The sequence below is a fragment of the Desmodus rotundus genome, chromosome 11 (genome assembly GCF_022682495.2).
Source record: "Desmodus rotundus isolate HL8 chromosome 11, HLdesRot8A.1, whole genome shotgun sequence".
Classification (NCBI taxonomy): Eukaryota; Metazoa; Chordata; class Mammalia; order Chiroptera; family Phyllostomidae; genus Desmodus; species Desmodus rotundus.
This window is the reverse complement of record NC_071397.1, coordinates 20,299,097-20,326,056: the sequence shown is the minus strand read 5'-3', so window position 1 is coordinate 20,326,056 and position 26,960 is coordinate 20,299,097. Positions and strand designations below refer to the sequence as shown.

The following is a 26,960-nucleotide window of genomic DNA, read 5'->3' as shown; positions in this document are numbered from 1 at the left end:
TCCTAGCAATGTTTTCCCAGAAGGTCTTCCTCCATCATATGTGTTTGTCTCCACTCAGAGATTTAAGGTCAAGAAAATGTGGGATTTGTGGAGAATTTTAACCATTGATGGAAGGCCACAAATAGCAGTTACCTTAAATGGTGTGGATAAAACTTTACTATTTACCACGACCAGCGTGATTAATGGCTCACAAGTGGTCACCTTTGCTGACCCTCAAGTTAAGGTAAAGATGCCTGGATATGATTATGGTATTTATGAAGAAACACTGTTGGGTTTATGTGTATTGAGAGAAGAGAGCTGTAATTTTAACATGACTGAAAAGATATCAACTTCATATTTGAATGTTGCTTTAATAAAGGAAGGAAAATTGTTTCTTAATCCATAGGGAACTTAAGGGTGGGGGGAACTAACATTTTTTTGAATGTCTACTACTAGTTGCCAGGCACATTTAATTATAATAACCACTCAAGGAAGAACCTGTTGTTCCCATTTTGCAGACAAAGAAGCCAAAGTTCAGAGTTATTAAGTTCCTACTCAAAGTAACAGAGCTAGTAGGTGGTGACTATAGAAATTAAATTTTGGTCTGGTGATTTTCAAGGTTCATATTGGCCTGTTTTACATTGCTGTGTCTTACAGGATATTAAAATAAAGACATTTGTTAAAACATTAAATACAGGCAGATGATGGATGCAGAATTCATATTCATTATGAGGATATTTTATTTCTCATAAAGGGATATATTAATGAAATCAGTAAACAAAAAATAAAAGTGTACTCTTTTTTCAAGTCATGTGTTCAGAATACAGATGTGATGATAACAGCAATTAAGTTTTGATCATTATTATAATGATGAAAGTCTAATATAGTATATAACTTAGTAAATGTACAAGGTTATATATGAAATGATACATTTATATAATTTCTTCATTTGGTAAATATATTTTTGAAAATTTGTTGTCTGCCATTTTTACTAAAGGCAATGTGCCAGATTCTGTAAAAAGTGACAAATGACTAAGGCATGTTTTTTGCCTTCAAGGAGCTTATTTATAATGAGAAATTCAAGGCTTCTGATACTTAATGGAAGCATACCATGTTAGCGGAGTTAGGAAGGAAAAGTGGATTCTCATAGAAAATATGAGGAAGTATTCATTCATAAGTGAAATTTTTTTTGGACTGACCTTCAAGGATTTTGATGTAGCAAGAAAAGGACACATTAAGTCAGTGGTTCAGTAGTGAGTAGTCATGTGTAGTGCAATTCAGGGTTTTTATTTAGAGAATGAAGATTTGTATCCCCTGTGTTTGCAGTGTAGGATACAGAAAAAAGAGGCTAGCAAGGTATGAACCGAAATTGTGGGGAGCTTGAAAGCCATACAAAGGATGTGGACTTCATTTGGTGGGTGACAAGGTTCCCTTTAAAGGGCTTGACCATAGATGTGCAGTAGTCAAAGCAGCGCTTGCCTCTCTTTTTCTTTTTTCTTTCATAAACAATGCTTTCAGCTCCACCTAGGAATTGTGCTAGGTCCTGGGAGTATAGAAATTAAGATGGGCCATATTCTCTGGCAAAACTCTAGTGACATAGTTTAGTGGAAGGAGGAAGGACAGCATGGAGAGGGTAGGGTTAGAGATAGAGATATGTTTGTTTTAATTATTCAAATAAAGCAAGACTCTCATGAGCCTCAATTAGGGCAGCGAGACTGGACATGATGTGAATTTCAGTCATGTTTAGGAGATATATTTGGTAGAACATCACATCTGGTTGTTATTGCCACTGAGGGAAAAATGGGAGGTAAAGAAACTTGTTTTAGTTTAGAATCTGAAGATACTATGATCGAAGGAAAATAGGGATCAGAAGAAAGTTTGAGGGATAAGTTCAAGTTTGTTTGGAAACATATTCTGTCAGACTAATTATGAGACATCCTGGCAAAAATTATTCTAGCCAGTATTAGAATTATAGGCATCATAAGATGATGCCAATATGGGAATTTTTCCATAGAAGTAGTAATTGACCTGAAGAAATGCATGAGATAGTCAAAAGAGCCAAATGAAAAATGTCAAGGTCAGCCCTGTGGGGAATGCCTCACTAGAGGGGAGGGTGAGGAAGAGGGGTCCTCAAAGGGAAATAGTAAGAGCAGTTGGAGAAGAAGTGTAGGTAATCAAGATGGTTTGAATCGTGGAAGTTGAGTGAGAATATCAAAGAGGAGGGACTAGTTACAGAGTCCAAAGTTGCAATGAAATAAAAAGGATAAGGAATGAAAAAACCATTTGGATTAAAAGAGTAGGAACTCACGTGTGACCTTGAGGGAATTGTTTGACACAACTTTTTTTGGATATATAATAGAAACTCTAGAGTTTAATAAAAAAAAATTGGTGGGTGGCATTTGAGGCCCAGCTTAGGTCAGAGTGAATTTGATTATAATACAGCTGATTTGTGTAGTATAGATTTATGGTTGGCAGCAAAGACGTAAGAATTAAGAAATAAAGATAGGTTAGGAATTTTACTTACGGATTTTTTATACTTTCTACAGACACTGTTTGATGAAGGCTGGCATCAAATTCGTCTCTTAGTAACAGAAGAGGATGTAACTCTGTATATCGATGACCAACAAATTGAAATCAAACCCTTACATCCAGTCTTAGGGATCTTTATCAGTGGGCAGACCCAAGTTGGAAAATACTCTGGGAAAGAAGAAACTGTTCAGGTGACTAATAATGATTTGCTTTTTCTTGCATTATATAAAACGGAGCCTTTGCTGCCCTTCCTGTATTTAACTTAATTGTTAATTCCTTTAAAATACTTAACCAAAATGTGGTCAGGTCATTAGTGAAATTGTGTGTTTGTGTGTAAGTATGAAAATGTAAAATTAGATGTAGTGTATTTTATAATAATAGTACTTAGCAAGATGTTCCTCTTGGTTCAGAGTAGAATTCTATATTCCGATGAAACATTAATTTCATATTTCCCAGGACAGGCATAGATTAAATAATGAATTTGAAAAGAAATGTGATTAGAGCTGTAAGTGGTGTTACAAGCATTTCTTTGCAGCTATGAAGATAAAATTAGATTAATGCATGTCAGGGTTCCTACGAACAAAACCAACTTTTTCAATATTTCTTTAAAGTGTAGTATGTATGTGTAGGTTGACAAGTGTGCATGTAAAAGCCATTTCTTGTAAAATTCTTTTTTGGAAAGACATGTCTTTCCTCCTCTGTTTTTATTAAGGGAAGACTCACATTTAAGTGGGTGATTACACACATGGTCTCTCTATGTTAATGTTACATGTCACGTTACGGTAAGTACTTAAATAGTAACAGATGCTGGGCCTGCTACAGCATTCCGTGCCAGTAACTAAGTGTCTGTAACTAAAGATGGCTCCTGAGCCACCTATTTTGAGTGTCCTAGGAAATTTCCCTAGACTAGCTCTTAGCGCAGGATACTAAAAAGCTTCACCCGGTTCCTGAAGGAAACCAGAGGTTTGTTTTGGTGCTAGGGAAGTTTTCCTTAGGAGTATGTTCCACTAGATCTTTCACACTATATGTGAGGCATTCAAGTTTCATGTTCAAGTTTTAGCTAAATGCTGTGCTTTAAATTTTCCGTAATTGCTAACTATAGCGGCTGTTTCTGTGTATCTGAGTTGTTCTTATAAAACAATTAACCTGTGTCTCAACTGTAACTTCACTGGGTTTCTGTTCCTAGTTTGATGTCCAAAAGTTGCGAATCTACTGTGACCCAGAACAGAACAACCGGGAGACAGCATGTGAGATTCCCGGATTTGTAAGTAGGATGGATTATTTTTTCCAACTGTTGCTTCAGTACCATCAAAGAAATAAATAAAATGTAGATAATATGTGAGGCTTAATTTGATATCTAGTTAATTTTTTTTCAAATTTCAAAGGAAATAAAGTTTCATTGATTAGAACATATTTTGAAGTTCTTAGCCTAAATAAAATTTTAATGTTTCACCTTGCAAGTATGAGTGAAAGATCACAAGAAACTGTTTTCCCCACATCATCTCTGGTTGTGATTGTTCACTTGAAGCAGGACTGTGCTTGATCTAGAAAAACAAAGGATTTTTTTGTCTGAATATCTAGTGTGTAAAATACATTACTATTTTTAATTAAATGTATAATTGTTATATTACACAGCACAGTTCTGGAGTAGGAAATGATTCATTTTCCTGCTCACCACATGTTTTCTCAAACTATAATGAACACATAGTTTTCTTTTTGTTGTTTTTACATATGCAAGGTTTTCTTATATTTCTAGGATGTAAGCAATATTTCTGTTTATTTAGCTATTTTCATTACTGTGTTAAGAGGGAAAAGATTATAACCTAAAATGTTATAGAGTCTGGTTATATCCATGAATGTATACAATCAGTTTCTTCTCCTGTAGGCAAACTATGGTATGTAGTATTGTCGCTCATTCGGATAAGGTGGATGTTATAAAAGTTTTTGATGTTGTGGATTCCCAGTGGTATTTCAGCTTTATGGTTTTTTTTTTTTTTTTTTTAGTTTATATAGTCATGCTGTCTTAATGTCCTTTTTCCCTATTAATCTAAATAACTTATGAGTCCACATGTTCTGAAATCTTGAGGACATAGAGCAACGTAATTAATGGATCTATAATAAACTCAAAGGTGGACTTAAAAATGATTAATTATGGGTATTCTAGATAGGTAATTGTTTAAGCAGTAAGACTTTTAGATACTGGTAATTTAGAATATAAATCTCTACTAAAAGTACTAATGGTATTGCATTTTGAGAGTCCGGTGTGCATAGTTTATTCACTGAGATCTCCGCATCGATAATAGAACCACTACCACTTCCCTTTATACAGCAAAGGCGTAGCCTTACCCATGGCAGCTTTTGAATTCTCATGCTCAGTGTCTCGTGTTTTTGTCTCCCTCCTTACTCTCAGCTGTGACTTTGTGAATCCTGTTTGCCTTTTGTACCTTCGTGTCTACCTTCTAATTTCCTGATATAATTTATTATTGTTTGGAAAGATTATTAACTTACCTCAAATTGTGTGTTTTTCACTAAGAAAGAGATTGTTTCAGGAGGAGTTGTCTTAGAGTGCATAAAATTTAATTCTTGCAGTTTATGGCTTGGTTAGATATGTTTTGTCTTTTCTCTCTGGTTCTTAACTGATTTCCAGTAAGTTCAAGGCAGCATATAAATCCCACCTTAAGGTATTTTTGTTTCTGTATGGCCATTATATTAAGCAGCTTTGGCATTTTAATTTTCTTCTTCTACTCTTCATTATTGTTAATTTTCTTTCTTTATCCTATTATAAATGTAGTAATAACATGTACAAATAAGTAATTTTTTAGGATAGTGGAAAGCAAATATCTTAGTTCTTATTGGTTTTGATATTTCAGGCATTTCTAACCTAGACAATGAAATATCTGAAAATTAAGAAGATAATTTAGAAATTTAATTAAAAATACATTTTCAAACACATTTGTTGTTTTTCTTTCAGAATGGTGAGGTAGGCCTGGTTACTATTGTTCTCCTTAAGGTAATATTTGCATTGTGGGACTGGTTAGCTTCCTTTCATCAACTGTAAGTATTTTAGACAAATTATACCCATTTTTTATGGAGTTTGAGTGTATTTTGTGTTCATAGCTTTTTGTGATTAGGCATTTGTTATTAGATTAGGCTAAATAAAATTGGAAAGTAAATGTAAGTTATCTTCATCATTTCACATAAACATATACTCATATACATATACATCTGTACATATATATGCACATCCATATGTACTTTTCCATGTTTGTTTATTTCAGTTTTTGTCTTTGTAGTGCCTCAATGGTCCCAGTGATGTAGGTTCAACTCCGGCTCCCTGTATTTGTCCTCCGGGAAAACCAGGACTACAAGGCCCCAAAGTGAGTAATACCTAACACACTAATTTTTGTTAAAACACACAAACGAGCTGAGCAAATGTGCAGAATTCCCAATCACCATAGACCCCGTTGTGAAATTTTCACCTAATGGTTTAGAATAGTTCACAGCTTGAGTGTTAGTGATTGTTTAAAAAGTGTATTCTGATCTGTATTTGCCTTTGAACCTAAAACTGATACCCCTGGCCTACCGTAGAGTGCGGAGGGAGTATTAGCAGTTTTCTTGCTGGTCTGTTTGCTTCCCCGCTGTCCCCTCCCCCGCCTCGCCCCTGCTCAACACTGCAGCTAGATCCCAAGAATGACTCTTACAGCCTGGTACAAAGTGAAGAAAGAGCACATGTGAAGATATGTTTTAAATCCTTAAATTTCTAAATTCTTAATTTGTCAAAAAGATTTTCAGATAGAAAGACCAAGGAAAAATTAAAAATAGATTTGAATGCTGTGTCAGAGGTCTAATTCTAAAAATAGAGGCATATATATTTATTTCACTTAATCATGTAACAATTATTTTGGGGAAGTGGGATTGCAGCCATGAAGTTCATGCTGCTTTATAACCAGTTATTTTTATATAAAAAATACTTTGAGTATGTTTCTGTTATTAAATATGAATGTTTTTAAGCAAATTAGTACTTCCTATGGCATCTTAGACACTGCCTAAGACACTGAGAAGCTAAGTGGTCTGTTCTCTGCAGATAAATCTTGTTCATTTAATATTATTTTAAAAATCACCAAATAAAAATAATGTTTAACTTCAAAGAGAGTATGACTTCCTAGCCAAAGAGAGTGTTTTGTGTATTAATTATCTATTACTTGAGGTGACCATAAAATTTTTCTTAAATATGAATTTTCTTACTGTTTCAATCACTGTGACTGAAAAATTTTAGCCTCTGGACTACAGAGCTAAGAAAATTTAGTTCTTCCTATCTTTTGTGCATGTTTCTCCCATCCATTTTCATATGATAGTTCATAACATACTTCAAGCCCAGCTGTTAAAATCGAGAAAGAAATGAAATTTAAGAAATAAAAGTTTACATCCAATATTTCATTCAAAGTAAATCTATTTGGCATGGAATTTGACTTCAGTACATCATAATTAATTTACTATTGTAAACTGTTTTTAGATTGCGTTTAGGAAAGTTGATCCAAGAGTTGTTTAGTTAAAGTAACTGCATGTTGTTTTGAATGCCTAGGTGTAAATGAGAAACACGTATAAGATGCTCTGGAGAATATACCTTGGAAGATAGCTTGGTGTGACCTACCAGCAGACTTCTTTTATAAAAATATATTTATATCATTTATAATACTGGAATATTATCCATAAAAATGATTTGTGTGCAAAAGGTGCGATGTGGAAATCCGAGCCCCATGTTGCCTAACTTCTCAAAGCCCAGAGTGTTTCCCGACTCTCGGTGGGACTCCAGCCAGTCCCAGGGGCTCTACCGGGCTATCCATTTTTGAGGAGGTATCAGGTGCTTTTGATCTTTTCTAATTATTCATTAGTGGTTCATTAGGTGTCTTCTAACATCACCAATTATTATTCACATATGTTTCTACAGCAACATTTTAGCACACCCTTTGTCTTATCTGACTTTCAGTATTTCCGAGTTTCACGTGTTCCTCATTTTCGTTCTTCTTTCTTAGTCACAATGTAACCCATTGCTACCTACTACTTGAAGTGAAATTGCAGTTTTCCACCAGTCTTCAAGTTGGCATGCCTTCCTGAGCTGCTTTCCATTTTCCTCAGAAAATCTGGCAGGAGGAGAGGAACACACACACACTCTCCATCCTTTTAAGGCTGTTTCCCCTGGAAGTGGTTCCTTACCCACATCAGGGACCTGTATGTGAAAAACAGAATCCCTAGCAACACTGAGTTTCATGCACTTCCTTTAGAGAATTTCTGTCTTGGAAAATTGATAGAGTTTTATTTAGATCAACAGAACCAGAACGAAAGGAGATGAAGCAATTTTACTATAGATCCATCTGAGACTCATAGGCCATTTTTGTTTGATGTTCTCTGGAAAGTTTTGTAGATGTTCATCAAGCAGAATTACCTATGAATAATAGATCTAGTCTTTGTATCAGTCAGAAATGGAGTTCTAGGAGAAATTCTTGTGTTGATATGTGAGTAAGTACTTACCCTAAGACAAAGTCATCTGTTAAAATTTCTCTCAATTTCCCCCCAAAATATGACAAACCTATTAAAAAACCAGGTCAAATTAACTATGATACTACACACTTAGACTTATCATGGCATTATAACTTCAATAAGCAAAACAAAAAATATATATGTGTGTGTGTATATATATATATATATATATATGTCACTGAATATAAGCTACCCATATCTTACTTATTTTGTATCCCTAGTGTTAAACATAGGAAGTAATTAAATTAATGAATCTACTGGAATAATTTTTATATGCAAGTAAAATTATCTTTTGGACTTCTAGTGTCTAACCCAGTGTTACATAATATTTTTTTTAATTTAATGAATTATGAAATCATTGAAAAAATAATGATTTTTCATTATTAAGAATCATTACATTTTCCCTCCTCCTTACTAACTTACATGGGATGTCTTTGTTCTACGTGAATGGTCCAGGCAATCTTCCATTTACAAACAACCCCCTTTCAAAAGACCTTGCCATGCAAACGGCAGCTTCTTCCCCCCACGTCAGTAGCCACAGGAACACTTGTGGGGACAAACTCTCCACAGTTGATCTAACCTTAAATGTTAGATCTATTAGTTCAGAAGTGAAAAGAAAACATTTTTTTCTTCTTTAGAAAGGAGCAATCCTTAACAAGTTGTTTCTTTGAAATGCCCTTCTCTCTACTATTACATCCTTGCTGATGCCCTTTGTTTTACCCTAGGAATGCTCCACGAGAGATTCATTTGGACCATCAAAGTGTCCTCTGTCTAAAATACAAAAAGCCTTTGGAAAATTTCAGGGGCTACTAGATATTTACATTTTTATATTAATTTTCCCAGACTAAGTAGATTCCCCCTCGCCTAAGAGAGTGGGCATTTGAATTTTGAGGGAGGGAAGAGGTTGGTTTTGGAGAACGGAATAGCTCTTAGGTCAGATGCTCCTGTGGAAGCCAAAAGTATAATGAAGACGCAAAGATTTTGAAAAAAGGGGCTTGATAACATGGGATCTGGTGCTACTGAGAGAGTCCCAAAGACATTTGTTTTAGATGAATAACTTAAAGTATTAGCTTGCTTTTGCAAGCATGGCTATTTTTCACTTTAATTATTCATATTTACACTGCTTGAGAGGCTATTCTGAGAGATGTCTGAGCTAGTCCATGACATTCCCATTCCTGTCAACAACTCAGAAATCCTGTGGCACAAATTCAGTTCAATATAAGTAATTATTGCTTTTAAGCTGAATACATTTTTTAAAATTCAAACTGTGCAAATGTTTCAACAAAGTTAGAAGTAGATTGGGAATTTAGCCACAATTGTGCAATAATAAGTCATAGGTCTAATTTACTGTATTTAGGAATTTTTTCCATGTTCAGTTTGCCAGCAGTCCCCAGGCCTGGTTCTGATCATGTATGCATTTTAATGTGTGCAGGGAGAAGTAGAATTTTAAAACATGGACTCTGGAGCTGAGCTGGCTTATTTTGAATTCCAACTCCACCACTGTTCTGTGGCCTGGAGCAAGTTACCTAAACTTCTCAGGCCATAGAAAATGGAAATAATAAAATTACCTGCTGTGTGGAATTATTATGAGGATTAAGTAATTTAATGTATGTAAATTTTTTAAAGCCATTCCTAGCAGACAAGAATCAATCAATAAAGGTTGGGTGTCAGCTTTTATAACTGTAAAAATTTAATTTTTACTCTAATTGGCCTTCTTTCCAAATTTAGTTAGGGTTTTATTTTATACTTCCAGTTTTATGGAAACAACACCAAACCTACCTGAGTTTTTTTCAAATAAATCAGTAGAACAGTAGTCAAAATAACCAGTAAAATCTATCAGCAATAATAAAACCCGCAAAACAGATTATTTTTCCCAGATGGGGCTGCTGACCAGTGTTGTGGTCCTTAATACCTCACACTGGGTTTATCTTGTGGATGATTTTTTTCCCCTTGCAAACTTGGTTTGATTAATTAAAAATGGTATTCTTAAGTGTGTTTTGTAGTTTTATGCAGCATAAAAATAAATTCTGTTTCTTCATGGGCCAAAGTTTTATTTCAGTTTCATCATAAAGATTAAACCCTCTCTGATGCTTTTGATGCCCTAGATTTTGCAGATAATTAATATTTTGCAAGTGAAGGGATCGTTAACAGGGAATTTGATTTGATTTGAAATAAGTCATTCAGCAAATAGTTACTGAATTTCTACTTGATACACAGAATTGTAAAAAAACCCACACACACGATGTAGAAAATATGGACCATGTTTTCAAGGAGTCTAAATCCAAATGATAAATACAGACTAATTAAGGAAGAACTTTGAGAAAACTTAAGTTATGAATGAGTGATCAGTGATGTAAGCACTACTATAGCATTTCAATAGGAAGAGACATCAGGAGAAAGTGGAGTAATGAGGAAGGTGCAGTGCTGGAAAATTTTGTCATATTGACTTGTACATGGAAAAGGAAGAAAATCCTCTTCCCAGGAGAAAAGAACAGTGAGATTTGTTGAAAGGCAGTGAATCCAGTCTGAAAATGGATACAGAAGGATGACAGGAGAGCTAGAGATTAATGTGGGTCCTCTGAAAACAAGAAGAGAAAAATTCAAACACTTTCGAGAGCCAGAATGTTGCTCCCTAATGTCCAGCTAACACCGGAAGTCCTCGGATTAGAATTACAAATTGTACCTTTTTAGCACGGCATTACATGTTTCAGCGTTACTTTTCTCCCTGGATTTACAGCCAGCCCATTCTTTGTCCCTTTTAAAAATGACATTTTCCCTCTTCTCAGCCTTTCCTTATGCTAAGCTTGCTCCTGTGTGAAAAACCCACCCTTTCTTCGTTGTCTCCGTAGAGGTCACATAGTTCTTGCCATTTTTCCCGTTGAGTTGCAGGAACAGCTCTCCAGCCAGTAGCCTGAAGTAATATTTCAGACCAGCAAGTTTGGCTTGGTGGAAGACCCTTAGCTGATACAGAATCGCTGGTGTTCTGTGTGAATGATTTTTTGAGGAAAATAGTGAAGAGTTACTGAGTTGAAAGTCAGTTGCCTCCAGGCAGGAATTTATTGGTACCAATGGCCAAGACTTCGTGGGTTTTGGCAAGATACCCCCTGTGGACCTCATAGACTCAGCAACAGACGATGTATTATATGATTTTTGAAGTATTTCTTAGAGTTAAATTATGAAACACTCTCACCTCACACAAAACGTTGCTTTCATTGTTTTTTGTAAAGGGTGGTGACCATCTGCATGGTCAGCGCCGGCTATTGTGTCACCGTCTAGAGTTCCAGGGAGTGTGCCTGGGCTCACTGTTCTTTGAAGATCTCTGGCTTGGGAGGGCAAAGGTCACTCCTTAGGTGTTACGTGTGCTGAAGGACGGTCAGAGTTGGGCAGAATTGTTTGGCTTGGGCCTCACTCTCGTAAAAGTATTCAAGTTGTAGCACCTTGGCATGTTCAAATGCGATTATAAATTTAGGCAAAGAGACACCTTGAGTGGATTGAGAGAAATGCCTGTTCTGCAGCTTTCAACCTGAGTTCCACACGTAAGATCACATGGCTTGTGGACTGTTTTTCTAAATAAATAATTTTGAATTGAATTGTTTCATAGGCCATTGACATCCACAGATGTGTAATGTTTAGAATAGAGTTAAATCTGTAGTCTTATGAGTGAAATATTGTTATCATTGAAACTGTATTTGCTATGGTGCTTCACCGTTTTTTAGAATTCTAAAGACATATCCTGTTATAAATATTAACACTTTACATCAGTGAGATTTACTTTACCTGTTATACCCATTCTCACACAAATAAATCATTGTATGTTTGACATACCAAAAAAGCCTTTATTTGTTAAGGTGGGCACTTAAAATCTGCATCATTTTTCTAACCTGCATTTTAGGACTTCTGTTTGTTTTTAATATACAAAAAGCTGCAAATAATAGAATTGCCTTTGGACCCTGAGGGGCTCTGACTGCACCAATATGGTTGGTTGTTTTGTATTTAGAAGTCTTTTTCTTCCCTAGGGTGACCCTGGACAGCCTGGGAACCCTGGCTACCCTGGACAGCCTGGTCAAGATGGTAAGCCTGTGAGTACTGAAAGCTTAGTCATCTCCAGTACTGGGATTATAGTGTCAAGTTAAAATTTCATTGGGCAAAATTAAACAGGTAATGAAGACTCTATTTAAGGCTGTTGTAATAGGGGAGGGAGATTGAGGTCCACTTAGCTGAAACAAAAGGAGGGTGGGTTCTTTCTTGAGTGTGGGGTGAGCTAGTGGAAAAGTGCTGGAAAACTTTACAGGGATGGTTGATCAATGGGATGGAGCAAATTAAGTTATCCTGAGCTTGCTAATGTTTTCCTCCCGGAGTAAGCCATCTGTGTTTGCCAAGTGGCACCCATGGAAGGTGGGGTTCTACCCCCCACAGAGACTGGGAGGTCTGGACACTTACTTTTTTGAAGACTGCATTTCAAAATGATGATTCCCAGGTTCTTGAGAAAGACTTTTGTTGCTAGTTGTAAAGCTGGTGAGGTTTGTAAAAAGACTTACAACTCAAAGGGGCAGAAAAAGAATTTACAATGACAAAGTTTCTAAAGTAAATGTTCTCAGAGAAGGGAGATCAGGGCTTAGCTTCAGCAAGAAGCTTGTCTAAAGTTTAGTCAAACTGAGGGGAACATTAAGGCTGGTTTGGTCTATGGAATTAGCATTCTAGTCACTTTTTAGGTATTTTACTTCAAAACTGTGTATATCTTTGCTATGTTTAAAAAATTGTCTCTTGAATTCTTAGTATCAACAAATAGCTGTTTGGGAAATCTTTTTATATTTTCCCTTCACATCCATGGAAATTTTCAAGTGTTGACCTAAATAAAGAGATAAATTGTGTCATGCTCAAAATTGTCAAAAATATATGTTTATTTGGGGATAGCAGAGGATACCAGCCTGAGTGACTGGACGAACTGTGGTGCCCTTTGCTGGGCTGGACAATGCTGGTGGAGATGTCAGTGTTGTGGAAGAAATCAAGAATTCGTCTTTTGTACCTGCTGAAGGTGTCTCCTACAATACCACAGATAGATAGGAATGTTGAGTTCAGGGATATGTTTGAGAATGAAAATACACAGTTAGGACCTTTTAGCATGTAGACGTACTAAAGCCACCAAAGTGGATGAAATTATTTAGGGAACAAGTACAAATAACTGGAGAAGAGAAGGTTGCAGTGGACTGAGCTTAGGGCTCTCGTACACAGAATAAAGAGAGGGTACAACCAAGGAAATTAGGGAAGAATGATCAGTGAATCTGGAGGAAAGCCAGGAAAATGTGGCATCCCAGGAGACAAGTGAAGAAAGCATTTTAAGAAGGGAGCGATCAGTTGTGTCATTGTTGTTAATAGGTTGAGAAAAGTGAGATCTATGCCTAGACCAGTGGATTTGCTGTGTGGACCCAACTGAGGAGTTGATAAATGGGGTTTCAGGGACAGGCAGTAGAAAAGCTGGATTGAAATAGGTTTGAGCGAGTTGACAAGGGGCAATAAAATGGCAACAGTGAATATAGATGCTTATTCTGAGGGACATAATGAAGAGCAGAGGAATGGAGTACTGGCATGGGGAAGATGTGGGGAAAAGGGATTTTGAAAAGATGGGAGATGTTATTGCATTTTCTATGATGAAGAAAATGAAGCAGAAGGGGAAAATTTATGATTTGGGATATTTGAGATATTTTCAGAAAGAAAATCCTTTCATGTTGGGAAAGCATTGGTTCCAGCTGCAAGAGGGGAGTTTGTCCTGACTAAGAATATGGGTAGTTAAACTCATGGGCTGGAGTGCCATGCCAATAAGTAGAGGGATTGTTAGGTGATATATTTCAGGATACAGGATGATAAATTTGTTATCAAACTGCTTCTATTTTGAATTGAATAAAATGAACATCTCCCCTTTGCCTTTCTCCTTAACGCCTGTAATCTCCCAACATTAGCCTGTGGTTTCTTTTATAATCCATCCCTGGCTCACTTTAACTTACAGGGTCATGTGAATTTGTTACATTCCCTCACTGCAACTCCTAATCGCACCACAGAGAAGCCTGAAGTCGTATATGATTTCTGACCTAATCATACTGACAGATGAGTTTTATAAATATGAGCCTTCCTTTGCCTGAGACCCCTTCCCTGGGCCGTACTTTCTATTCCTGACAGCTTCATGCTGTCCCAAGTCCATGCTGAAGTTTCACCTGCTGGCACCTCACCGTGATACAGAGCTCCCTTGACAATGCTGCTAAATTATTTAGGCTTTTGTTTCTCAGTGGTTTTAAGTCCTGGGCAATATTTGGAAGTGAGTGCCGAGCAGACCTTCCACAGACCATCAGTGCTCGTTTGCTTCATGCTTTTTCTTTCTTAATAACTTGCCAGAAATGAAGTACTGGAAATTTGTTTTAATTAGCCTGATACAATAATCACAGATATTACTCTATTTAATGAGAGTCACAGATATGACTCTCATTTAAGCTATAGTAGACTTATTGTCCTATCTCCTTTAGTACATGTATATGTTTTTGTGTTTATATATATGATTTTATGTATTGATATAGCTATGTAGAATTTGACAAGAGATGTCAGAAAATATTACATGTTAGATGGTGTTAAATGATATCTGATGTTAAAGAAAGAACAAACCAACTGGTAGCTAGAAAACCTTTCATGGCAGAAGGGACTTTACACACATGATTAAATTGAGGATTAAATTAAATTGAGGTGCAGGGATTATCCTGGTTTAGCTGAGGGGCTCGGTGTAATCACAAGAGTCCTGATAAGTGGGAAGCAGGAATACCAGAGTCAGAGAAGGAGAGGTGATGATCGAAGCAGGAATCAAAGTGAAGCAGCCTCTAGAATTTGGAAGAGGAAAGAACGGGTTCTCCCCTAGACCCTCTAAAAGGAACACAGCCCCCCTGACACTGTGGGTTGAGCTCCCTAAGACCCATTTCTAGGCTCATATCTGCAGAACTCCAAGTTAAGTTTCTATGCTTGCGGTAATTTGGTACAGCAGCAATAGAAAACTGATATACTAAACCAAACCCTATTTACCCAGAGATATAACTTTTTCTTAACTATCCTCCTGTCCCCCTGTTTCTTTCTCTCTGCAGGAGATAGGAGATTGGGTGGCCAGGCAGGAAGAGAAAGTGAGCCTGGGAGCCAGAACAGCTGAGGGTCATTATTGTGTGTCCAGGGCCAGCGCACAGCAGGAGTGGGAAGGTGTGGGTGGAGCCTCTGGCTGGCAATTGAAGCCATCTGGACCAAGGAAACTTGGATGGAACAATTCGAAGGGAATTCTGCTTTGTTTGGATTTAGTTCTGTGCAACCCCCCTCAATAAGCAATTTGAGTCTCTTTCTCATTATAACCAGGCCAAGTCAACCAGAGCTTTAAATAGTAAATTATTCCACTCTGGAGAAATACTAATTTTCATAAGGAAAATGCCTTCAGCCAAAATTAAAGAACTATTTAAAAGTCCTTCCACTCCTTTCTCATTTCTCTATCAGTTAGATAACTTCTATCAGCACAGTGGCTGAATGTATTACTATTTTATTCTTTTATCATTATTAAAAGAGAGGCAGGGAAATATTTATATGTCCTGGTAGGTAATCAGAGTAGAACGATTACAGACATTGTACTGATATGACATTGATTTTCAAAGAATGCCATGTGTGCAAACATGTACTAGGACTATTTATGATTTTGTAGAAGTTTATATTTTTATAGTGCTCATTTCTGTTTTCTGTCATTATTAATTCTTTTCATGAAGTAAAGTACTTTACTGAAACCAAAGCCTTAGCTGGTTGACAGATCTGTAGCTATTTTGCCCTCTACTTTGCTTTTAACGAACTATAGAAATGATCCTTGAAAGTCTTTCCACTTTGCTTTTAAAAGTTGCTTTGCTACTAAGGGCCCCTGTTTCTTAATCTGGAACATGATGCTAGATGAGGCCCAGGTTCTCTCCAGTAATGATTTTCTGAGATTCCATGAAGGCCATCGTATTTGCTAAGAATGGGACATTAGATTAAGCTACAAAATTCTGGAGATGATTGCTCATATCATTGACCTTAAGAAGTGATTGACAGAATACTGCTACCAATAGACTTAAAGTGGGTCACACTTAGTGATGCAGCCATATTCCACCTTGTCCCCGCCTTCCTCAGTGTGCCCCTCAGTGGTCTACAGTTTCTAGAAACTGGCCAGCTTACTAGGGAGGGTTAAACCTTACAGGAGTGTAGTCAGCGCAGATGGCGAATTTCTGAGTCACATGTCTTTATCGATTCATGAATAAAGAGAGGGTAGGGGCAGGATCGTAGGAGATGAACTTATTTATGTAGGAGGGAGAGAGGAGAGGAGATGAAGTACAGTTCTTTAGGCCATTGTGATGGCTTTGGCTGTCAGCTGGAGTGAACTCAAGAGCCATGTTAGGGTCTTGAGTAAAGGGTTGATGTGATGTAACTTTTTTTTAAAAGAATTACTCTGACTTTTTGGTTGAGAACAGATTTTAGGATGATGGAAGTAAAGGCAGTGAAAACAGTCAGGAGGCTCTTGAGACATTCCAGGAGCAAGATGATGGGGGCCAGCTAGCCTCAGGTTAGCAGTAGTGAGGTAAAGAGAACTACTACTTACATTCTGGAGACATTTTGAAGTTAGGGCTGATGGGATTTGCTGATGTATTGGATGTAAATTTAAGAGAGAAGTCAAAGGAGACTCCAGTGAGATGTGGAAGGATGGAATTGGGCAAGAGAAATCTGGAGTTTAGTTTTGGATATATTAACTTTTTTGTTTATTGTGTGTTTTCATATTGTGTGTATATGTATATGTATATGTGTGTATGTATGTATGTGTGTGTCCTATACACACACACACATATACCCACAATTTTTTCTTAATTTTTATTGTTGACACTATTACAGATGATCCCATTTCCCTTCCTTTGCCTGCTTCCATGCAGACCCCACACCCCCCTGGCCTTACCATGCTGTTGTCTGTGTCTATGAGTTATACATGTATGTTCTTTGGCTAATCACTTCCTCTTCTTTCATCTAATCTCTCCCACTCTCCTTCCTTCTGACAGCTGTCAGTCTGTTCCATGTGTCTATGCCTCTGTTTCTATTTTGTTTGTCAGTCTCTTGGTATATTCATTTTTTAAAATTATTTTATTGTTGTTCAATTACAGTTGTCTACATTTCCCTCCTGCCACTCTCCCCTACCCCAGGCAAACCCACCTCCCTCCCTTGTTACCACCCTCCCCCTTGGTTTTGTCCATGTGTCCTTTATAGGAGTTCCTGAAAACCCTTCCCCCTATTATTCCCTCCCACCACCCCTCTGGTTACTGTCAGATTGTTCTTAATTTCAATGTCTCTGGTTATATTTTGCTTGCTTTTTTCTTTTGTTGATTATGTTCCAGTTAAAGGTGAGATCATATGGTATTTGTACCTCACTACCTGGCTTATTTCGCTTAACATAATGCTCTCCAGTTCCATCCATACTGTCGTGAAGGGTAGGAGCTCCTTCTGTCTCTCTGCTGCATAGTATTCCATTGTGTAAATATACCATAGTTTTTTGATCCACTCATTTACTGATGGGCACTTAAGTTGCTTTCAGCACTTGGCTATTGTGAGTTGTGCTGCTATGAACATTGGGGTGCATAGGTTCTTTTGGTGTTTTAGGGTTCTTAGGATATAATCCCAGCAGTGGAATTGCTGGGTCAAAAGGCAGTTCCATTTTTAGTTTTCTGAGGAAATTCCATACTGTTTTCCACAGTGGCTACACCAGTCTGCATTCCCACCAACAGTGCACTAGGGTTCCCTTTTCTCCCCATCCTCTCCAACACTTGTTTGTTGATTTGTTAATGATGGCCATTCTGACCAGTGTGAAGTGGTATCTCGTTGTGGTTTTAATTTGCATCTCTCTGATGGCTAGTGATGTTGAGCATCTTTTCATATGTTTCTGGGCCCTTTGTAGGTCCTCTTTGGAGAAGTGTCTGTTTAAGAGTTTTGCCTATTTATTAATTGGGTCATTTTTCTTCCTGGAGTGGAGTCTCATGAGTTCTTTATATATTTTGGAGATCAAACCCTTGCCTGGGGTATCATTGGCAAATTTGTTTTCCCATATAGTAGGTTCTCTTTTAATTTTAATGCTGTTTCCTTTAGCTATGCAGAAGCTTTTTAATTTCATGAGGTCCCATTTGTTTATTCTTTCCTTTATGTCCCTTTGTTTAGGGGACATATCAGTGAAGATGTTGCTGCATGGAATGTCTGAGATTTTCCTGCTGTTTTACTCTAGTACTTTTATGGTGTCATGACTTATGTTTAAGCCTTTTATCCACCTTGAATTTATTTTTGTGTATGGTGTAAGTTGGTGATCGAGTTTCTTTTTTTTGCCTGTAGCTCTCCAGATCTCCCAACACCATTTGTTGAAGAGGCTATTTTTACTCCATTTTATGCTTCTTCCCTGTTTGTCAAAAATTAATTGACCCTAGAGACTTGGGTTTATTTCTGGGCTCCCAGTTCTGTTCCATTGGTCTATGTGTCTGTTCTTATGCCAGTACCAGGCTGTTTTACAGTGGCCTTCTAATACACTTTCATATCAGGTATTGTCATCCCTCCTACTTCATTCTTCTTTCTCAAAATTGCTGCAGCTATTCGGGGTCATTTATGGCTCCATATAAATTTCTAAAATGTTTGTCCTATCTGTGAAATATGTCACTGGTGCTTTAATAGGGATTGCATTGAATCTATAAATCACTTTGGGTAGTAGGGACATTTTGATGATGTTAATTCTTCCAATCCGTGAACATGGTACATGCTTCCACTTGTTTGTGTCTTCCTTAATTTCTTTCTTCAGTGTTGTGTAGTTTTCTGAGTGCAGGTCTTTTACCTTGTTGGTTAGGTTTATTCCTAGGTATTTTATTTTTCTTGTTGCTATATCAAACGGGATTTTTTTCCTGATTTCTGTTTCTGATATTACATTGTTGGTGTACAAAAGTGCCTGTGATTTCTGAATATTGACTTTGCATCTGGCTGTTTTGCCAAATTCACTTATTAGGTCAAATTGTTTTTTGGTGGAGTCTATAGGATTTTCTATGTACACTATTATGTCATCTGTAAGCAATGACAGTTTTGCTTCCTCCTTTCCGATTTGGATGCCTTTTATTTTTATTTTTAGTATTATTATTATTATTTTTGTCTGATTGCTGTGGCTAGGACTTTCAATACTATGTTGAATAGGAGTAGTAAAAGCAGGCCTCCTTGTCTTGTTCCTGATCTTAGTGGGAAAGCTCTAAGTTTTTGGCCATTGAGTATGATGTTGGCTGTAGGTCTCTCATATATGGCCTTTATTATGTTGAGGAATGCTCCTTTGTATTCCCACTTTTCTCAGTGTTTTTATCATAAATGGGTGATGTATCTTATCAAATACCTTTTCTGCATCTATTGATATGATTATGTGAGTTTTGTTTATGTGATGTATTACATTTATTGATTTGCAGATATTGTACCATCCTTGCATCCCTGGGATGAATCCCACTTGATCATGGAATATGATCTTTTTAATGTATTGCTGGATGCGGTTTGGCAATATTTTGAGAATTTTAGCATCTATGTTCATCAGCAATATTGTCCTGAAGTTTTCTTTCTTTGTTATGTCTTTATCTGGTTTTGGGATTAGGATGATGCTGGCTTCATACTAAGAGTTTGGGAGTCTTCCATCTTCTTGAATTTTTTTTGGAATAATCTGTGATGGACAGGGGTTAACTCATCCTTCAATGTTTTGTAAAATTCTCCTGTGAAAGCATCTGGTATTGGGAGCTTTTTGATTACTGCTTCAGTTTCATCAGCTGTTATTGGTCTGTTCAGGCTTTCTGCTACTTCTTCATTCCGTTTTGGAAGATTATATTTTTCTGGAAATTTGTCCATTTCACCTAGGTTTTCAAATTTCTTGGCATATAGTTCTTCATAGTAATTCTTACAATCCTTTGTATTTCTGTGGTATCAGTTGTAATCTCTCCTCTTTCATTTCTGATTGTGTTTATTTGGGTTCTCTCGTCTTCTTGATGAGTCTGCTTAAAGGCTTGTCGATTTTGTTTATCTTTTCAAAGAATCAGCTCCTGCATTTATTGATCCTTAGAATTGTGCTTTTAGTCTCTATGTCATTTAACTCTGCTCTGATCTTGGATATTTCCTTCCTTCTACTTGTTCTGGGCTGTCTTTGTTGTTTTTCCTTGAGTTCTTGTAGGTGTAGGGTTAGGTTGTTTATTTGAAATGTTTATATCTTTTTAAGGTAGGCCTGTATCGCTATAAACTTCCCCCTCAGGACTGCCTTCTCTGTGTCCCATGGGGTTTGGACTGTTGTGAGTTCATTTTCATTTGTTTCCAGAAACTTTTTGATTTCTTTCTTGATCCCCTTCTTGACCGATTCATTGTTTAATAGCATGCTATTCAATCTCCATGAGTTTGAATGTCTTGGGTTTTTTCCTTTGAGGTTGGTTTCTAGTTTCAGTCCCTTGTGGTCAGAGAAAATGCTTGACATGATTTCAATTTTCTTGAATTTGTTGAGGCTTGTTTTGTGTCCTATCATGTGGTCTACTTTTGAAAATGTTCCAAGTGCATTTGAAAGGCATGTGCATTTTGTTTCTTTGGGATAAAAGGCTCTATATATATCAGTTAAGTCCATTTGATCTAAGGCATTGTTCAATGACACAATATCTTTGTTGATATTTTGTTTGGAAGATCTATCCATTTTTGACAATGGGATGTTGAAATCTCCTACTATAGTTGTGTTCCTGTCAATATCTTTCTTGAAGTCCTCCAAGATTTTCTTTATGTATTTGGGTGCTCCTATGTTGTCTGCATATATATTTACAATGTTTATGTCTTCTTGATGAATTCTTCCCTTGAGTATAATGAAGTAACCTTCTGGGTCTCTTTTTATGGCTTTTTTTGAAGTCTGTTTTGTCTGATATGAGTATTTCTACCCTGGCTTTTTTTTCCTGTCCATTTGCTTGGAATATTTGTTTCCAGCCCTTCACTTTCAGTCTGTATAGGTCTTTTGTTCTGAGGTGGGTTTCTTGTAGACAGCATATGTGTGGGTCATGCTTTCTTATCCATTCAACTATTCTATGTCTTTTGATTGAGCATTTAACCTGTTTATGTTTAAGGTTATTATTGATAGGTAGTTATTCATTGCCATTTTTCATACCTGTGTTCCTCTCTCTCACTGTTTTTCTTCCTGTTCTTAAAGCAGATTTAGCATCTCTTGCGGTTACATTCTTTGAGGCTTCTTTTGTCTGGGAAGTTCCTTATTTGGCCTTTCATTTTAATTGAGAACCTTGCTGGATAGAGTAGTCATGGTTGCAGTCCTCTGGTTTTCATTACTTGGAATATTCCTTGCCATTCCCTTCTGGTTTGGAGCGTTTCCATTTAGAAGTCAGCTGCTAGTCTTATTGGGGCACCCTTGTATATTACTTCCTGTTTCTCCCTTGCTGCCTTTAAGATTCTCTCTTTGTCTTGGAATTTTGCCATTTTAATTATGATGTGTCTTGAAGTGGTCCTCTTTGGGTTCCTCTTGATTGGGACTCTCTGTGTTTCCTGGATTTGTGTGACTTTTTCTCTCATCAAATTAGGGAAGTTTTCCATCACTACTTTTCCAAACAAGTTTTCTATCCCTTTCTCTTCTTCTCCTTCTGGTATCCCTATTATATGGATATTATTATGTTTCATGTTGTTCTACATTTCCCTTAACCCCTCTTCATTCTTTCTGAGTCTTTTTTCCTTTTCGTGCTCTTTCTGGGTATTTTTTTTCTACCTTATCCTCCAGCTTGCTGATCTGATCCTCTGCTTCATCAAGCCTGCCTCTGATTCCTTCTACTGTGTTCTTCAGTTCAGAAAGTGTATTCTTCATTTCCCCTTGGCACTTTTTAATAGTTTCTGTTTCCTTTTTCATGTTGATATAGTTTGCAATGAGTTCATTGTAGTTTCCCTGTAGTTTTTGATAATTCTCTGTGAGCTCATTGAGCTTCCTTATAACCATTGCTTTGAACTCAATACCTGGTAGTTGACTTGCCTCTATTTCATTTAGCATTGTTTCTGAGACTTCCTTGTTTCCTTTCATTTGGGGATTGTTTCTTTGTCTTCCCATTGTTTGTGAGACTCTTCTTGTTAGCCTCTGCTTCTTAAATTGATCTTTTCTGACCCCCTGGATTTATGGTGTGAACTTCTACGGAAGAAGACCTGTGAGATTCAGTAGTGCAGTCTCCTCCATCTCCTGAGCTCGCTGGTCTTGGACTGTTGTTTATGTTGGCTCTCTATATGCCTTTTGGTTTTACTTGTTGTTGGGTCTTTCTTTGATGGGTCCTTCCCTCCAGCTGGTTAACTGAGGGTCTCCATCCACCACATCTTGTATTCTGTTGCGCAGGTGTAGACAGGTTGTGTTGGAGCTCGTTATTCTGCCTGTATGAGGTTTTGAGGCTTCTTTCTCACTATTGTTCAGTTGTTTGTTCTGGGTAGTTTCTCCACCATTTAGTTGTATTTCCAGATCGGTCCTGGGTGGAGGTTAGTGTGGCTTCCACTCCCTCCTTCACCTTCTGCCATTGTTATCTGTTGGCTCCTTTGTTGGTGGGTTTCCTCTTCCAGCATTTGTACTGGTGTTTACAGCTCCCACCTACTTTTTTTGTGATTTAAGATTTACAGTTCTGGACTTCTGACCAAGATGGCAGCATAGGCAGGCATGGCTCAAGTCTTCACACAACCATATCAAAATTACAGTTATTCAGACTCACTCCCTCTGAGCTCCATCACCGGGATAGCAGCTTAAAAGGCACCAGTGGTAAACAGGGAGAAACCAAAGTGGATATATGCAATTTTTATGTTAGTTGTTCAAGTAGAAATTTTCAGTGAGTAGTCGAATATAGAAATCTGACAGACAGGGTGAGTTCCATTTTTGTGAAGTGTACTTTCTGGTCCTTTACCCATTTTCTACAGGGGTGATAGCATTTTCCATATTAGTTAGTAAAAGCTTCTTATACATGAAAGGAATTCATCCTTTTATCTACATATCTATCTATATATTGTAAATATTTGTTGTATTTATTTGGTTTATAATTTTGTTTTTAGTTGTTAGAAATGTAAAATTTTCCCACAATTAAATTTTTTTTGTAGTTTCATCTAGTGTTTTTATTTTTTGAGTGTGAGATACTCAATATTCATTTTCTATTTTTATTTTTTAAAGAATTTTACATTCTTGGTTTCATTTTTGGAATTTATTTTGGTGTTTGGGGTGACATGAAAATCCAAAAAAAATTGGCAAAGTTGGAGAATGGCTATTTTAACACAGCAAAATTCAAGTGGAGTAAACATATGGCTTTTATTTGTCTGGAAGAAGTCATTTAAATTTGACCTTGGTGAAAAGGGATCAACATATGTGTGGGAATGCCTGAAGGAATGATGGAACTTTTGGCATCATTAGGAGACAGATAATGTCTATATTAAGAAAGATGACAGTCCTGCTTTTGGATTGGGTTTGGGATACAACACATTAGGGATGTGTAGGATCTGGATTTCATTCAGAAGAGACTAACTGCAGGAGATTAGAACTCAGCCTGCAGGGAGGATTTACTGTACTTCAGGTGCAATCTAAACAAGAGATACTGTTTTAAAATACAAGGAATGATTGCAGAGAATAAGAGGAAAGGGGGTGGGGGAAAACTAGAACTGATGCTTGCAGAGTGCACTTGACAGGGGTGAATAATCAATAGCAGAACAATAGGACCCATGAGACAAGCTTTTTATGTTCTTCTTTTTTCAGACTCTTAACTGAATAAGTGCCAATTGTGGACTCTACAGTTTAAGAGCTGTGGGAATTTTAGGGCTGAGAGCCATGCAGATTAAAGACCTGGGAGACGGAATACATTAGGATGAAAGCCAAAGAAATGGCTATTATTTGGCGTGGAAAGAGAATTACCAGAGGAAACTTAATTATGAAGTGTATAAAAGACATCCTTCTAGAGAGAATCGTTTCTACCTGAACTCTCACTTCACCTCATTTTGAGTTCCTCAGCAAAAGCACTTATTGTCTCACTGCTTCCCCCTCCTGTTACACATACACAGACACCCACTCCCCCTCATGAGAGTCTCGCTGCATAAACTAAAATATGAGCCATTTGCCTTGAATGAATTATTCTGCACTTGGGCAGTTTATCTTCCTTTTCCATAATAAAATATTGTTTACTTCTTCCATGAAGCTTTCCTAGACAGTGCTTAGTTACTAGCTGAATCAGTTTTCTCCAACACTCCCCTCATATAAATCTCATACATGGATCTTTCCATATTCATATGATGTATCTCTTAAATAGACTTCTTATATTTTATATATTATATGTAGTATATACAATAATGATGTGTACATAAACATCATATTTATGCTGTCATTGGTATATTTAATTAAATTAAGAAATTGTTTAGTTATATATTTAGCATTTGTGATTTTAAAGGTAAATTCATGCTCATATTGTGTCTTCTTTTGATTATTTTTAGAGCCTTCAGTGTTAGTGACCAGTTGGACTCAGTAAATACAGGGGTGGGTGGGCAAAGGTAGGTTGACATTTGTGAATACGTAAAACAGAATTTATTATTGTATTATTTATTTGTATTACAACTGTCAACCTACTTTTGTCCGCCCTTATTTCTATGTTTGTTTGGTTATTTATTCATTCTTTCATTCATCTGGTCATATACACGATATTCATCGTGTATTTACTCTGTTCCTGCCACTCTTCCAGGCTAAGGAAATATAGCAGTGAACACAGTAGACAGAAACTCCTGCTATATTGAGGTCACATTCTATTGGGGAGAGACAGGTAATCAATCCACAATAATAATTAAAAAAATAAGTAAATAATATCAGATGATGGTAAGTATTATTGAAAAATATTGCAAAACAGCAGGAGAGGAAATGGGATTAGCTATTGGTCACCTCCCTTTGAATATAAAGCATAATTACTAGAGATTTAGGTTGGGAGTAAAATAACCCAGGTGGCGAAAGACAAATACCATATGATCGCACCTATAAGTGGAACCTAATCAACAAAACAAGCAAGCAAAATATAACCAGAGACATTGAAATTAAGAATAACCTGACAGTACCAGAAGGGAGGTGGGCAGGGATAGTGGGGGAAAAATGGGAAGATTCATCAAGGAACATGTATAAAGGACATGTGGACAAAGCCAAAGGGGTTTAGGATAGAGGATAGAGGATGGGAGGTGGGGATGGTGGGGGTTGGGGGCATGGCAGGGGGAAAATGGAGACAACCGTACTTAAACAATAAAAAATTATTGATGAATACTAAAATAAGGGAAAACATTGATGGAAAAATTTACAGTATAAGAACCTAGCCATGACCCATCATTCAAGAGGATTTTTAAATTAAATATATTGGAGTGACATTGGTTAATAAAATTATATAGGTTTCAAGTGTAAAAATACAAGACAAAAAAGTGGTATCAGTTTCTTTAAAAAGTGGTGCATTCTCATTTTGAAATAAGCTTAGTATAATTTTAAGTGTAAACTTACTTGGAAAATGAGGTAATTTATCTAAACTTGATTAAGTTCTTTGAATCTCAGAACTGGAGTCTATCTGCAGAGATTATTTGCCAGTGGTGGACAGTGTTGTTGTTTTTTTTTTTTTTTATGTGCTTAGCTCAAGGCTAATTATTAATGAAAAACAGATGATGTTGCCTTGTATTTATCACCCATCCACCTTTATCTAAGTGAGGAAGGATTAGATTTAGATTAAATTTCATTTATAGTAAACATAGTTTGCTTTAATTTGAAGTGGCAATTCTGTTTTTCCCCCACAGAAGCGTATAGTTTTTATTGTCAAATATAAATAATAAATCTTAGCCCATACAAATATTATTTAAAAATTTGTACTACTTCCTATTCTGTAATCAATGAAACTATATTTTCCTCCAGAGTCCCTCCCTGAGTCAGTGACTTCATCAGCCACCCTGCTGCCCAAGCCAGAATCCTGGGCATCATTCTACAACTCCACATTCCTCACCTCCTGTGACCCATCCTCAGATTAGACTACATGCACCTAGAATGGACTCAGATTCTACCTACTGTTATCTCTTCCCTGCAGGAACCTCCTGTATGGTCTTCATGCTTTTTCTTGCCCCATTTAATCTACCCTCCAGAGTATAGCAAGTGAGCTCTTAAAAGCTCAAGTCTGAATGTGTGACCCCCTAGTTTAGTGGCTTGGATAAAGTTCAGAGTCCTTCATAAGAACCACAGCTGGACATGTAACTTCCAGTCTGTCATTCCAGTGTTGTGTGCAGCATGCATACATATATCTCTTCTTTCGTCTCCAGGACGATGGCTCAACTTCTCATGCTGCATGGCACACTGAAGGGAGCCTATTATGAAGGGGGACCCCCCAAACCCAGAATAATCTTCTAGACGGTGATCACCTTGTAGAACAGGCTTCCCTCACTAGCTGAGTGGTCTATGAGCCCATCTGTATCAGTGTACTAGCTGGTGTTGTGAGAGGCTGTGTGCTATAGGCTTCAGTGAATTTTTTTTCAAGACTCACTGCATTTGTCCATTTTACGATGGATGATTTATGAGTGCACCTTTCTGCACCATGCTGAGGATCCAGCAGTTTTTGATCAAAAATGGCAAGACTCCCATGCCCCACCCTCCCTATTCACCCAATCTCACCCCAAAATACTTTTTTTTTTCCTGGATGAAGAAAGTCCTCAAAGGGAATCTTTGTGGAAGAGGTGAAATAAAAAATGGAAGAAGCACTAAAAGGCATTAAAATCGATGAGTTCAGAAACTGTTCTGAGCAGCAGAAAAAATGTCTCGATAGGTGTATTGCATTAAATGGAGAGCACTTAAAGGTGACTGA

At 37.0% G+C, this 26,960-nt stretch overlaps 1 protein-coding gene across 2 annotated transcripts in view; it reads left to right on the top strand.

The window, feature by feature from the left end:
- The window catches only part of COL21A1 (collagen type XXI alpha 1 chain), a 168,822-nt gene that overhangs the window by 70,554 nt on the left and 71,308 nt on the right, over window positions 1–26,960 (top strand). Inside the window, exons 5-10 of one of the 2 annotated variants that reach the window (XM_053914309.1) lie at window positions 7–223; window positions 2,526–2,699; window positions 3,695–3,772; window positions 5,480–5,518; window positions 5,802–5,885; window positions 12,063–12,125. In XM_053914309.1, coding sequence (XP_053770284.1) covers window positions 7–223; window positions 2,526–2,699; window positions 3,695–3,772; window positions 5,480–5,518; window positions 5,802–5,885; window positions 12,063–12,125 — 655 coding nt within the window. Of the gene's footprint in view, window positions 1–6; window positions 224–2,525; window positions 2,700–3,694; window positions 3,773–5,479; window positions 5,519–5,799; window positions 5,886–12,062; window positions 12,126–26,960 lie in introns of those variants that run through there. The other variant, XM_053914308.1, reaches the window with a different exon arrangement.